The 13725-nt window shown below is 48.1% G+C and overlaps 1 protein-coding gene across 1 annotated transcript in view; it reads right to left on the reverse strand.

Annotated features, from left to right (window-relative positions):
• The window catches only part of COTL1 (coactosin like F-actin binding protein 1), a 20111-nt gene extending 6392 nt beyond the window's left edge, over positions 1 to 13719 (reverse strand). Inside the window, exons 1-3 of the mRNA XM_005424762.2 lie at positions 13626 to 13719; positions 13219 to 13301; positions 2719 to 2876 (exon numbers count right to left, since the gene is read on the reverse strand). Coding sequence (XP_005424819.1) covers positions 2719 to 2876; positions 13219 to 13301; positions 13626 to 13702 — 318 coding nt within the window. The 5' untranslated portion in view covers positions 13703 to 13719. The remainder of the gene's footprint in view (positions 1 to 2718; positions 2877 to 13218; positions 13302 to 13625) is intronic.
• Positions 13720 to 13725: the final 6 nt, after the last annotated feature.

The following is a 13725-nucleotide window of genomic DNA, read 5'->3' on the forward strand; positions in this document are numbered from 1 at the left end:
GTGGGGGAAAAAAATAGCTCCTGATAGTTCCTTAAATGGATTTTTCTACAATCCAAAAGAAATACAATAAACTCAAAAGCCATTTTCCAACAACATTAAAGAGCTAATGAGCATAGGTCCAAGTAGGGCCAGAAGACCTGGCTCTCATCTAGCACAGATCAGAGGAACTACAGCTATTTGTAGCAGATGAGATCCATCCCTGTAATTTGACAGTTATTACAGCAAAAAATCAATTGTCCTTTCTTCCTGAGAGGTTTTCTGGCAACCTCCTGCACTCACTATCAGCACTCCAGAGCCACCTCCCCATGGATTTCACAGCACCTGCTCCTCCTTCCAAGGGAGGAACACAAAAGCCAGGGCAGCCCAGTTCCTCCTCTGCTCTGTAATAGTTCATCCCTCTGTTCACAGCCCATAATCCCCTCCTCACCAGTTCATGTCCCTGTGCTTTCCTGATGGAAGGTGCTTCTGGGAGCCCAATAACCATTCCTGGTGGGATCCTCTTTGTCCCAGGGCTGGGCTGTGCTGGCAGGAGGTGCCTGAGCTGACTGGCTTTCCCTTGGCCTCACAAGAACAGCAACATTTATTGGTGTTTGCTGAGCCCTGAGCTGAGCAATCAGTACAGCACAGGATATAAAGCAGGAATCTCCTCACACTTGGGTCTTAAATAAAGACCCACAGGTGCTTTGGCAAATAGTACAAGATTGTGAGAGCCCTTCAGGTTTTGCTGAGGGCTTCTCAGGGTGAAGAGCTGCTCTTCTGGAATGCCAAGCTGTCCCTTGTGCAGATCAAAGCTGTACAAAATCCTCCTTGTGCCACCCTTCCACAGGGTGAGCACACCTGTGGGCCCAACTGCACCTGCACCCGTTCAGGGTTTGCAGACCGAAAAATTCCTACCTTAGGATACTGCTTATTCCAAATGATGAACCAACACTGGCTCAGATTTGAAGTTTATCATTACAGAAATAATAAAAAAAGTGTATTTTTCTGTGTATAACTCACATGTCAAATAATCTCTGTAAAAAACAGGACACTGAGAATGTACCTGAAGGTCAAGGGAACTGCTAAAAGTGAAATAGCTCTGGGATAAACTCCCTCCATTAAATTTCAGTTGGACTTTCTTGTCCTTGTTTGTTCTGACAGATTACCTGCAAGGTCACAGGCATAAAAAGAAGAAAATGGTTCTGCTTTATCTCACTGCACTCAGAGGGATTCTGTTGCATATCAAGAACTATTCAAAATACTTGTCAAGATAATTTCTTCTGGACAGGAGATCACCATTGCTGTGACATTCAGAAATGCTTTGCAAGCATTTATAGACAAGGTTGCTCAGTAAAAGTATATCAAGCACCAGTTGTATTGTTTTTATATTTTAGTACAGACTAATTGGAATATGAAAGCTTTAAAGTAACAGCTAAGAATGGTTAATGCTCCACCAGATTATTAACTTGTACAGACTACTAATCAAAGATGAAACAAGTGAAATTGCAAATTATATGTAACAGACCTAGGGACAGATCTGAGCACAGTGCTCAGGAATGCTATTCAACTCAACAGGAATACATTGTCTAAACAGATTTTTAAGAAAATCTTTGGCTTAGTGACTCATATAAGAGTCATTCATTAGTACTCTATAATTTCATCTTCAGCTACAATTACGCAGTTTCAGCTGCTTCCCATGAGCAGAAACTTGCTTTCCTATCTCTCAGGTGTCATTCTGGAAGTTTCTTTGGAGAACATGCCCCCTCTGAGTCGTCATTCTGAAACATTCAGCACCAGAGTTTATCCTCTGGAAAGACAGGAATGTATTATCTTCATTCTTCTTATCTAAATGTAATCTTCTGTATCATATAAACTACCAAAGAGTCGAGGGGGCTTCATTCTCACCCTTCCCAGTGTCCTGTTGGGAGGTTTCTTTACACTGGCAAGAGCTCAGTTATTGAGGGAGATTAATTTAATCATCAGCCCCTTCTCCAAGAGCATAAACAAAACCATCTCCCATGCTCTGGTGAGCTGGTTCTACATTTCATTGGAAGAGCTAATCTTGTTTTAAATTCTCCTCCAGAGGAAAAATTCCAAACATCAGCATCCTCTCCATCACAGCCAGGTCTCAGCTGTGCCTCCCACGAGTCACTTCTCTCCTGGCTGTTGTTTGTTCTCACTTGGACTGAGCACATTTCTCTTTCCCCTGCTACGCCCAAGGCCAAACAAAGCCTGTTCACATCTAGTTAGCCATTAAGAGCTGTTAGTTAATTGGTGCCACGGGGACTTCAGACTTTGGGTGATTAGCTCCACAAACCCACTGTGCAAAGGCAAAAGGCCTCTGGAGAAGTTTAAACAAAGGTGTGGGTTTTCCTGTTTAATTTTACCTGCTAAACTGAATACTGCTGATGATCATTCAATAGTGAATTATTTCCATAGCAAGGAAGGGGATGGGACACATCTCAGTGGGGACAAGGAGGGAAGTGCAGAAATTCCCTCCTCATGAAATAGCTAAGGCAGCCTTAAGCTCAAAAGATGCTTCTTTATGCCTGAGTGCTCAAAGGGCAGATGTTAAGCCCTCCTAGGAGGAAGACAGGCAATAGGAAACTGTCTTCTTTTTAAAGGATTAACTCCTAAGTTGGAGGATGAGCCAACCCTTGCCTCTCTCTCCCTCCTGCTGCTGTTGGTACAGAGAACAGCAATGGGAGCTGGTGGTTAGGAGCATAAGGAAGAGGTTACCTGTACTACTTCCTTGACCAGAGTCTTGTCAGTCCCAGTTTTGGCTCTCTGCAGGCCACTGACATCCTCTCCAATCCAGGTGATGAGGGCAAACTTGACTCTCTTGCTCATGGCATCGCCGGTGGTGAATCGGACAAAGCCGAACAATCGCACATCGTCTGCGGAGGCAAAAAAGGGACCAAGGGGTTAAAACCAGCAACATCCCTGCCTTCCATTCTCCAGGCTGAGCCTACTGCTCTCAAACACCAAGGCAAGGCACTGATCCTGTGTTCAGTGCCAGCATTTGGGAATCAGGGGGCAGGACAGGGCTCTGCTTGCAAGGTGTGCTGTGCCCATGTGGGCTCTGCCCCTTCTGGGTTCTCTGAGTTCCTGGGAGGAAGCTGGCTGTGCTGGACACCCCACAGCACAGTGGAAATGGCTAAAATACAGTCAGCAGGCAGGTCAAGAGCACAGTTACACATTCAGCCAAATGGTTCATCTGCAGGTCTGGTGAAGAAGGGAAGACAGCAATATCCTGGTGTCTCTTTCTTACAGAACAGCAGGATTAGGGTCACACTTCATAACATTACCAGAAACTGGCCATTGTGCAAGTCTGATCTCTCTCCCTCCTTCCACCCACTTCTGGCTCACTTGTAGTATGAGTTCACAAGAAGGAGGGGAGAGGAAGGAGGAAAAGAAAAATCTGCAAGGACTTGCCCAGGTGTGTTTTTCTACTCCTTCCAAAGCTCTGGAGGGAAAAGTCCTGGACTTTAGAGCTGTGCTGATCCTTGTTTCACAGCTGGCTTGTGCTACATCACACCAGACTAATTTAGCCTGGCCATATGTGTGACAACCTTGCAGACTCTTATCTCAGAGAGCTCCTTCCTCCATCTCCTGTGACTCATGGAGCAGTTGGAAGCTTCCTGATCAGGAGCAAGCACCATCCCTCTGCATCCCAGGCTCCAAGAGATGCTGGAACCTTCCACCAGGAGGGCAGAAAGCAGAGCAGATGGACACTTGTGCAATTGTGGAATATTTCTAATAATCAATATTTCAATCTTCATCTCTCAGAGGTCACTCGAGGCCTTTAAAGGAGGTGACTCAAAGCAGAAGAACAAACCTGCTGTTAGAGAAGACTCCTGGTAATCCTGGCACACTTGTTGTGGCCAGTTCAATGTGCCTTAGAGGGATTTGCTGGGTTGACTAATTGCCAGGTGAAAATGTAGGCTCCAGGTGTAGGAATGACTGCCAACATCCCCAGCACACTCTGTGAGCAGCCAGGACAGCCCCAGGAGCTCTGGAGACAGGGCAGAAGCAGCTCTAAACTGCTCATCCCCTGAAAATAAGCTGCTAGAAATCAATGTTTTAAAAAATTGGGATATTCTGTGCAAATTAACAGATCTCAGAGCTTCTTTAACACTTTCATTTGCCAAAATGTGGACAAAGACAAAAGAGAAGACTTTTTTAAATCTGAAAAAAATCCACCTCTGCTCTCCTTGTTTTATTCTCTTTGTTCTTTTTTTTTATTTTTTTTGTCACTGACCGAGTAATACTGGGCAAACTGGAAAATGGATGTAGGGGGGTGTGTGAGCCAGTACAATGCTCAAAACAAACTCCTCTGAAGATTTCAAAAGAGAAACAAAAAGAAAGATCTTATTCAGAGGAAAAATCCAGATGGATCTTTGGCAGGAGAGAAAGAGCCGTGTACCAACAATGCGGGCAAACAAAACTTCTCTCTCATTTGCCCTGCTACTGGTGAGTGTAGGAAATGCACGTGGGGGCTGCTGCTTCTGACAGCAAATCCTCTTCCCAAGATTGATTAGAGCCATAAATGAAGCGACAGCCAGGAAATACCCAAGGTGAAGAGAGACAGTAAATCCCCTAATGTTACAATCAACAGATCCAGGAGCCAGCCTTGCTTCCCCAGCTCTGACAGCAAACAGGCCACACTCTGCCCACAACTGTTCTGTGGCTCCTCTGGGAGCAGTCCTGGCAGTCCCAGAGTGCTGGGAGCTCCTGCACTGCAGCGGTGTCACTGCCCTTCCCATGGAGCCCTCAGTCCCCACCTTGAGCCTGGGGGTTTTCATCCCTGCCCCTTCTAGCAGAGGCTGCCCCAGAGCCTGAACACTGCAGTGTGCCCCTTTGTAATAAAGGGAGTGGAAAAAAGATAATGAATGTGAAAAGCCAGTGCTTTTTCATAGCAGCACAGAGAGGAAGCTCCAGGGATGTCCCATGCCTGAAGTGTTCAAGGCCAGGTTGGATGGGGCTTGGAGCAACCTGGGATAATGAAAGGTGTCCCTGCTTATGATGGGGCTGGAATGAAATGATCTTTAAGGCCCCTTCCAGCACAAACCATTCTGGGATTCTATGAATTTGTGTGTCAGAATAACTTCCCTTTGGCATTAACCCACAGCTCGCTGGCAGCAGCAGGATTTGCTTCTCAGCAGAACTTCCAGTGCTTGCCCATCCTGGCTGAAAGCAGCTCCATGACTGAAGAGAGCCAAACCCAGCGATTCCAGCTTTCATCCATGAGATCACCTGAGCATGAACAACCCTTACTTGACTAATTGCCAGGTGAAAATGTAGGTTCCAGGTGTAGGAATGACTGCCAGCATCCCCAGCACACTCTGTGAGCAGCCAGGACAGCCCCAGGAGCTCTGGAGACAGGGGAGAAGCAGCTCTAAACTGTCCTGTAAGTTTAATGAGCACCTGAGGTTGGACTGGGGCTCTGAGTCACCTCTTGGGCAGATTTTCCTGGGGCTGCTTCACTTGTGGGGGCTTGAAGGAGCCACACCCCAGCTGGCTCCTGTCTCCCCATGGAGTTTAAACCCCACTGGAGGCAGAGCAGGCTCTTTAGCACAAACAGGATATTTAGCACAAACGTGATGCCTTAGCTGCTATGCAGGATGTGAATCGCGCTGCACACAAAGCCAGAGGGAATGTGAATTGGAGCCCTGAGCAATTAACATGTCTCAGTTCCTAAAAGGGCATCAGGGACGGATGGAGAGGTTTTTAGCACTAGCTCAGTATAAGCCTCTCCAAGTGCAGGTCAAAATCCCTGAGCAGAAGTGGCTGAGTTTCACAATTAGGCTGAAGCGTGTTCGGAGTGATAAGGGGATCAAAACGCAAGTTTTTCCCTGCTCCCAGATTTCCTCTTTCACAGTTCATCAGTTCTGCCCTGCCACATCAACTCCCCATGCTGGAAGTCATCAATGCCATCAGTGCCAACTCCCTGAGAAATCTCAAGCATTAACATCCACCAGTCCCTGCTCACACAAAAGCACTCACGGTGGTTTTCAGAATTTGCTGGGAGTGAGGGGAGCAGAACAAATCAGAGAGAGACAGCACAGATTGCCCCTCAAGGAGGAAATCCTGCCCAGAGCTGTGCCGCCCCTTCCCAGCCACTGAGACGTGAATTTCAGGGCAGAGAGAAGTGAATAACTGGTCTGGGGAGAACGGAAATAGCAGCTTTATTTGAGATCACACAGGATCCAAACAGCAGAAATTCACAATGTTTATTCGATTAATACCACGGCTCCCTTCACAATGGCTGGACAAACAGTGAGCAGCACAATGAACGCCTTAACGAGCATCACTTGGTATTTCTCTCCAAACTCTTTATTTATCACTAAGACAGGATTTTCCAAATATTCTGCTTAAGCTGCCCTTGGCTGTCAACAAAGCTTGATGCCAAACTACAGAGATTTCCTTCATGGTATCCTTCCCCTTTTCTACATCCACTCAAGTGCTTTGGTTCAGTTGTACTGAAAAATTCCCCATTTAAAATGCAGTGAGTCATCAGTAAAAGATAATAGCTGCAGGAAAGAAATTCACTGCCAAACCATCATGGTTCTGAGGGCTCTGAGTGGCCAGGCCAGAGATGTGCCACCATAAAATCCCTGCTCCCAGCTTCACCTGCCGAACCAAGGTCACAGGCCGCCAGGCAGGTGATGGACTGACCCGCTTTTGTCTTCTGTCCAACATGAATTACTACAGCATGTGACAGGTTCCATGAAGATTTAATTTGTTTGCTTCAATTGGATTAATTTTAGATTAATTTGTCAATTTTCCACCTCTTCAGTCAGCCCCGTGGTCACGGGGCTACAAGTGCAGACAGAAATGTTCCTTCCCTCTCCCTACACTGTTTTTTCCTCTTAAACCCTGCACTGAGCCCACGGCTCTCATGCAGGGCCGCCTTGCTCCACCCCAACGTGTTCATTCCGTCATCTCAGATGTGTCTGACCCCACCACAGGGCTTTGCTGGGACACCAAACCTCCTCCAGGTGACTTGGGGTGGCCCATGTGAGTGCAGGGACACAAGTGCAGGGACAGCAACCCCACAGTGGCTCCTCTGCTCCAGGGGCGTGCTGCTACCCCAGTGACAGTCGTGGTTCCTCTCCTGACCTGGTGGATACTGAGGGCAAAGTGGGAGCAAAAGAGGACCCAGCTCTTCCCTGAAGGAAGGAATGGTGCTGCTGGTTGGCCAGAAGGGCGAGGCAGGCCCCAAAACAAAGGGCAGGCAAAAGGTAGAGACCTCTTCTTTCCTTGCTCCTGTGCCCACCGGGATGGCAAAGGCAGACCAGGACATTTTAATTAAACACCACAAAACCAAGAGCTACCATCAGTTACCATCACAAAACCAAAGAGTTATCAAGAGTTACCAAAAAAACCCAAGAATTACCATCAGTTACCATCACAAAACCAAAGAGTTCCCATTAGTTACCATCACAAAACCAAAGAGTTACTAAGAGTTACCAGAAAACCAAAGAGTTACCAAGAGTTACCATCACTGCAGGCCTTGACCCGATGAGTTACTCCCACAAAAATCAGTGAGAATATTCCCTAAAGCCACACCCTGTCCACAGCAGGGCCAGGCTAAGCCTGGGCTCCAGCTGGCAGCCAGGAGATCTCTGTGACCCTGCCAAGAGCACGTCCACACAGGCAGGGAGGGCACAGGGGCAGGGTGACAAACTCCATAAGCCACCCATGGCCCCAGGTCTTCCTTGAAATAGCCAGTAAGGGAAAGCAGGAGAGATGAACACTGAAGAGGAAAAACAAAAGCAGCAGGAGATTGATTTACAAGGCCCATTTTAGCAACTTAAGATGCAGCCAAATGCAGATAAGCACCTATCTCATTATATGTCCTCGTGTGTTTTTACAAATCTTTCCTACAACCTCAGGTGCCGATGTTACCTTGGTGATCTCTCAACTCACAGCTCCTACCTTTTTAATGCGCAGCCCAGGCTTTCTGGGACAATTGATCTAAACCCCAAAAAACTTGTATTTTTATTAGGAACCAATTCTATTTCTATTTTCTAATATTTTGTGTCAACCCCAAATGATTTTATAGGGTATTTATTTTCTGTTCTTCTAAAGATTTTCTGTTCTTCCTGCTGCTGAATGCCCAGTGTGGTTTTGGGCTGATCTTTTCAGACACATGAATAACTATCCCATTTCATGCTGTCATTGCAATTATTTATCTGCACTGAGGCTTTCCAAATAAAAGGCTCATTATTTCTTTTGTCAGAGATGCATTGAAAACAGCTGTTCACATATGGCATGGGGGGGAGGTGGGGGGAAATCCAGCCTTCTGACCACTCCATTTTTTTTAATGGCAGAATACACACTAAAAAAAATGAAATTAAACCACAGACAGAGCCAATGTGATGCTCTGCTGCTTCATAATAGAGACACTGAGGCAATGTCCAGGGCAATCAGGTACAACAGACGCACAAAAAAGTTCCACAGGATGTCATTTCAGTTGTAACTCATTCTGCTCTTCTCAGCAACAGCATTACCAGCCCAGTTATAAGACTTTGAAATTAAAAACATCCAAAAAAAATCCTAAGAGCTGTCACATCCTTCCATACAATAACCTTCAACTCTTATCTATTTCTGGCCTCAAATGCACCAGCTCAGCTGGTTTTTTTTGGTTTATTTTTCAAAGTGTACTGATGGCATGTAGTACTAACCACCAAATTAATGCTTGCTCTGGAGCCAGGCCATCTGCAGAGGCAAGGGCTGGAACTGGGAGGTAAAATGGATCAGAAGCCTTGAATCAAGTCCTTGTTTAATGCAGAGGTAATCTGTGCTGCTAAACCCAACCAAAACAGTCTCAGCCAGCAGACACAGGGGGTGTCCACAGGGAGTGGTCAGTGACCCTGACACAGTGAATGTCCTCAGCTTTGTGTCCTGACTCTGTGGGTCAGACCAGGGCCAGCACAGGCCGGACATTGGCCCTTAGGCAGGACTGCAAGAGGAAGAGCCCCCAGCAGCCACGAAGGATGTCCAGTGGCTTAAACCAAGCTCCTTGGCCTAAACCAACCTCCATGGCCTAAACCAACCTCCTTGGCCTAAACCAACCTCCTTGGCCTAAACCAACCTCCTTGGCTTAGACCAACCTCCTTGGCCTAAACCAACCTCCTTGGCCTAAACCAACCTCCTTGGCTTAGACCAACCTCCATGGTCTAAACCAACCTCTGTGGCCTAAACCAACCTCCATGGTCTAAACCAACCTCCGTGGCCTAAACCAACCTCCATGGCCTAAACCAACCTCCTTGGCCTAAACCAACCTCCATGGCCTAAACCAACCTCCTTGGCCTAAACCAAGCTCCGTGGCCTAAACCAACCTCCCTGGCCTAAACCAAGCTCCTTGGCCTAAACCAAGCTCCTTGGCCTAAACCAACCTCCGTGGTCTAAACCAAGCTCCATGGCTTAGACCAACCTCCTTGGCTTAGACCAACCTCTATGGCTTAAACCAAGCTCCATGGCCTAAACCAACCTCCTTGGCCTAAACCAACCTCCATGGCTTAAACCAACCTCCTTGGCCTAAACCAACCTCCTTGGCCTAAACCAACCTCCATGGCTTAAACCAACCTCCTTGGCCTAAACCAATCTCTGTGGCTTAAACCAGCTTCCTTGGCTTTGCTTTGGGATAGGCTGGAGGAGAGGTCTCACACATGTGGGGCTGCCTTTGGGGGCCAGGGAAGATGGATGCCTGGCTCTAAAGCAGGGTCTGCTGCCTCCCAGGCAGTGCTGGAGTTGTCTGAGACAAACAGACCTTGACAGGGACAGCGTGACAGCGACTGACACACAGAAGTTCAGGGTCAGGCTCTGTTTGCAGCATCACCCCAGGACCCTGAGCAAAAGGACACTGAAGGAGCTCTTCTTTCCATGTTTCCTTGGCAGCTGCTGTCCCCAAATGGGTATGGGGAAAATGTGATAATTTAATGATGCTGTTTGTTCAACCTTTCTGTTCCTACACAAAGCTTAGTGAAGATGGAAGGAAGAAAAGGCCTCCACACCAGGATCTGTAAGATGCAGGTCTGATGTGGGAGGTGTATCTGAGAGCACAGCAGAGAAGAGAACCCACAGCAGGGCCAGCAGCAGCTCCTGGCTCAGGGCAGGGCCTCTCTGCCCCAGCTCAGCACCTGTGGCACGTGTGCTCCCCCAGCAGCCCCAGAGCAGGGCTGGAGGTGTGCAGAGCTGGTTTCTGACACGGCCTCCCTCAGCTGCTACTTCCTCTAAAAGAAGCAATTTCAGTTTCTCTCCTTTCCCTTTGTCCCCAGCCACTCTGGTTCCCCAAGGAGGTTTGCAGAGGCAGTGATGGGCATGGAAAAGGCTATGGATAGAGGGGAAAAAAGCAAAAATAGGAGCTGTTACCAACAGCCCTCTGATGTCTGTCACTGCACAAGGCAGGACATCCAGCACAGGCAAAGACATTCCAAACTGGCACAAGAGCCCCTCCTGGTCCCAGAGCCGCAGGAGCCAGCACACAGCAACCCCGCCCAGCGCCCGGCAGTGGAGCCGAGAGTACCAAGGTGCTTTTCATCAGAATGGCTCTTAAGGAAAGCAGGGACACGGATGTTTGCAGCTCGGAACGGCGCTGAAATAGGTGCTGCAGAAAGTGGAGCAGAGCGAGCTCTGACGGTGACTCTTTGCACGCTGAGATTTGCAATCCTGGCTCCTGCTCTCACCTCCGACCACCAAGTGATGCTCAGCTTCTACCAGAGGCAGCTGCTGCACTTCGTGGCTTTCAGGGCAGTGTTTCTCACACAACAGGAACTTAAAACAAAGAAGTTTGTTCTGATACCAAGGTTTTTTACATTTTTAATTGCATTTTTTGAAGCTGTCTGCATTGGTAGCATCTCTTCTCCCTTCCAAAGAAATGTAAAAGGAGATGGAAGAGACCAGGACGAAAGAGATGGAGCAACAAGAATAAATAATATTCAACAGCTTTTTCTATCCCTTGCTACTCTTTTTTACTGACTTTGTTTCAGTAGAAATATTCCAACAACTTCTACTTCCACTTTCTTCCAGATGGGAAGGAAAGCTCCAACTTCACTGCTGGCACAAGGTTTGATCCCTGACTATGTCTAGCGGGCCAGGTGAAGGTTTGCTGCACAGATGGAGGCTCCAAAACTTGCATGTCTTCCTTCCCCAAATGCAGCACCGAAATTCATGGGTGGAGGAAGATCCTTTTCAGCTCTCAGCCAAGGACCAGGCACCTCAATTTGCCTTTTTTTTAAGCCTCCAACAGCTGTGCTCCAGAGGTGCCTTTGAGGACAACTTCTTGGCCCTGGTGTGCCAGGGAACAGACCTCAGCAGGTGCACAAGGGAAAGGGAAAGGAGGAACAGGGAGCAATGGAGCAGCTCTAAGAGATTTAACTCCCCATTAAAGGCTAACAATACCCCACAAGTGCCCTATATTTAACTCTTTCCTTACTGAGCTTATTTCTAAAATATGGCACATTTCCTTTTTGTCTATCTTGGGGCCAGCTTGCTTTGAGCACCCTGTTTATAAGCCCTGTTAAGAACACAGATGTGGCCACACTCCAGAGTGCAGTGTGTGCCTCTGCTATTTGTCATCCTCATCCTCCCCAGCCCAACTCCTGCCTGTGCTCTGCCAAAGCCCCTCTGCCTGCTCAGCCACTCCAGAAAAGGATTCCCTTTGCCACAGGATGGAGGAGAGGAAGTTCTTCAGTTCTTTTCTCTTCCAGAAAAAGCATTGAAAATCAGTTCAAAGAAAAAGAAAGACAGGGGCTGTATAAAAGCAAGGAGAGAAAATAAATGGGGAAGGCTCCCCTGCAAGCCTCAGGTGTCTGGAGACAGCAGAGATGCTCAGTTAATTTGGTCAGGAGAGGAGACAGAGAACTCAGATCCTGATCTCCCAAGGGAACAATTAACCACTGCCATGAACTTCCACAGTGCTGAGCCCTGGGATTCCCTAGGTTCCAGGTAATTGCTTTTCCCTTCTGTTGCCCACTAAAAAGAGTTGAGTGGGAAGGAGTTCCTGCAGTGCAGGATCAGCTCTTCTGACACCAACCACAGCAGGACCTTTCCTAGTTCTGAGAATTTTCCTGCAGGTTCTCAGGAACAGCTGGAAACGAGTGGCTGCATTAATCTCAGTGAGACCCACTGCCAACATCGTAGCAGAGCAGCCTAAACCATCATCATTTCAGGGCTCCTTTCCAGGGACTAAAATACACTTTTCTCCTGTCAGATCAGAGCTGTCCTGCCCTCAGTTACTTTCCTGGGAGTTCTCCCACTCAATAAAGCCCAGTCAAGCCCTGGGACTGCCAGCCCCATGGTGTCCCCATGAACTGCCCGAGCTTGGGAGGACAGAGACTGCTCAACACAATTCAGACAAAGAATTCTGAAAGTACAGGTGATTGCTTGTACAGTAACTGGCTGAGTAAGTCTTTGTTATAATCCAGTATTAGTAAAAAATACTCCATATCTCACCTCACTTGGTGACATTGTTAACTAGCAGCCAAGATAGGAGGAAAACTGATAAAAACTGAGATAAAAATCAAAACCCTCTTTTGTGAAACTCATCAAAAGTCAGATCAGAGGCAGCTAAACACTCCTGAATTTATCTTCATTTTTCCCAGGCTTTGTTCCTGCCCTGAACGTTCCACAGCCGGCAGCTCCACAATTCACTGCCACGTTTGAACCTGGAGCCGCAACAGTTGCGGTTGTGCAACGCCACATCTGCGATTGTTCGATTGTTTGCAGGGCTGTATTGTTCGAGCCCAGCTTTGCAACGACCACCCTCCGCTCAGGTTTTGTGTCTTTAAAAAAACCCCAGCCTTCCAACTGCAGTCACTTTAGTGCTATGATTTTCAGAAGGATAAGTATTTAATGATCAACGATCTGCACGACCGCATCTTTCTGGCCACAACCGAGTCGGTTTTGCCCTGAAATTGCATTGCCAAACAAGGCGGCCGTTGCTTATCGGGCGTTTTATCTGGTTTATAACCGAGGAGCAATGAAAGATTGTGCAAAGAGGGGAGGAAGAGCCCAAAGGACGTGAAGTCTAAGGGTGAGACAAAGGACTCGCTGGACTATGGACTTGGGGCAGTTGCACTCTGTGGGGCTGGAAGGCGATCCCGCAGGACAGGGCGGGCAGGGAAGCAGCAGCACTAATCCCGGTCCCCCCAAGTTTCCTCCCGTCCTTTCCCCTCTCAGCGGGCAGCAGGAGGGGCAGAAAGGGGCCAAGGCAGCGGAGACGGAGCTTACCTGTGCACTTCCTTTTGAAGGTTTCATAGTCTACCCCTTGGTCTCCAGGGACGATCGTAGAGCCATTGTACTTAAACGTCACCCTTCGGGGAGGGAAAAGACAAGGGGAATAATACAGTTAAAAGTCACCTTTCCGGATGGGGGAAAGGAGAGGGGAACAACACGTTTAAAAGTCACCCTTTGGAATGGGGGAAGGGAAGGCGAAGAACACACCGAACAGTCAGAGTCTTTAGGAAAGGAAAGGAGGAGATGGGGAAGAATAGGCGGTGAAAAACCCATCCTTTAGGAAGAGAGGAAGAGGAGAAGGGGCAAGGTCTGTAGAATTCACCCTTTGGGGAGCGGGGAGAGAGAACGGCGAACCCCAGCGCGCCGCTGCCCGTCCGGGGGGATGCCGGGGGGGCACCTACCAGTTCACCTCGGTGGCATCGTCCCTGACGAGGTTGTACGCCTCCCTGCACGCCTCCTTGTCGATTTTGGTGGCCATGGGGGCGAAGGGGGGGGGAAGGC

This window comes from Geospiza fortis, unplaced genomic scaffold, assembly GCF_000277835.1.
Source record: "Geospiza fortis unplaced genomic scaffold, GeoFor_1.0 scaffold102, whole genome shotgun sequence".
NCBI lineage: Eukaryota > Metazoa > Chordata > Aves > Passeriformes > Thraupidae > Geospiza > Geospiza fortis.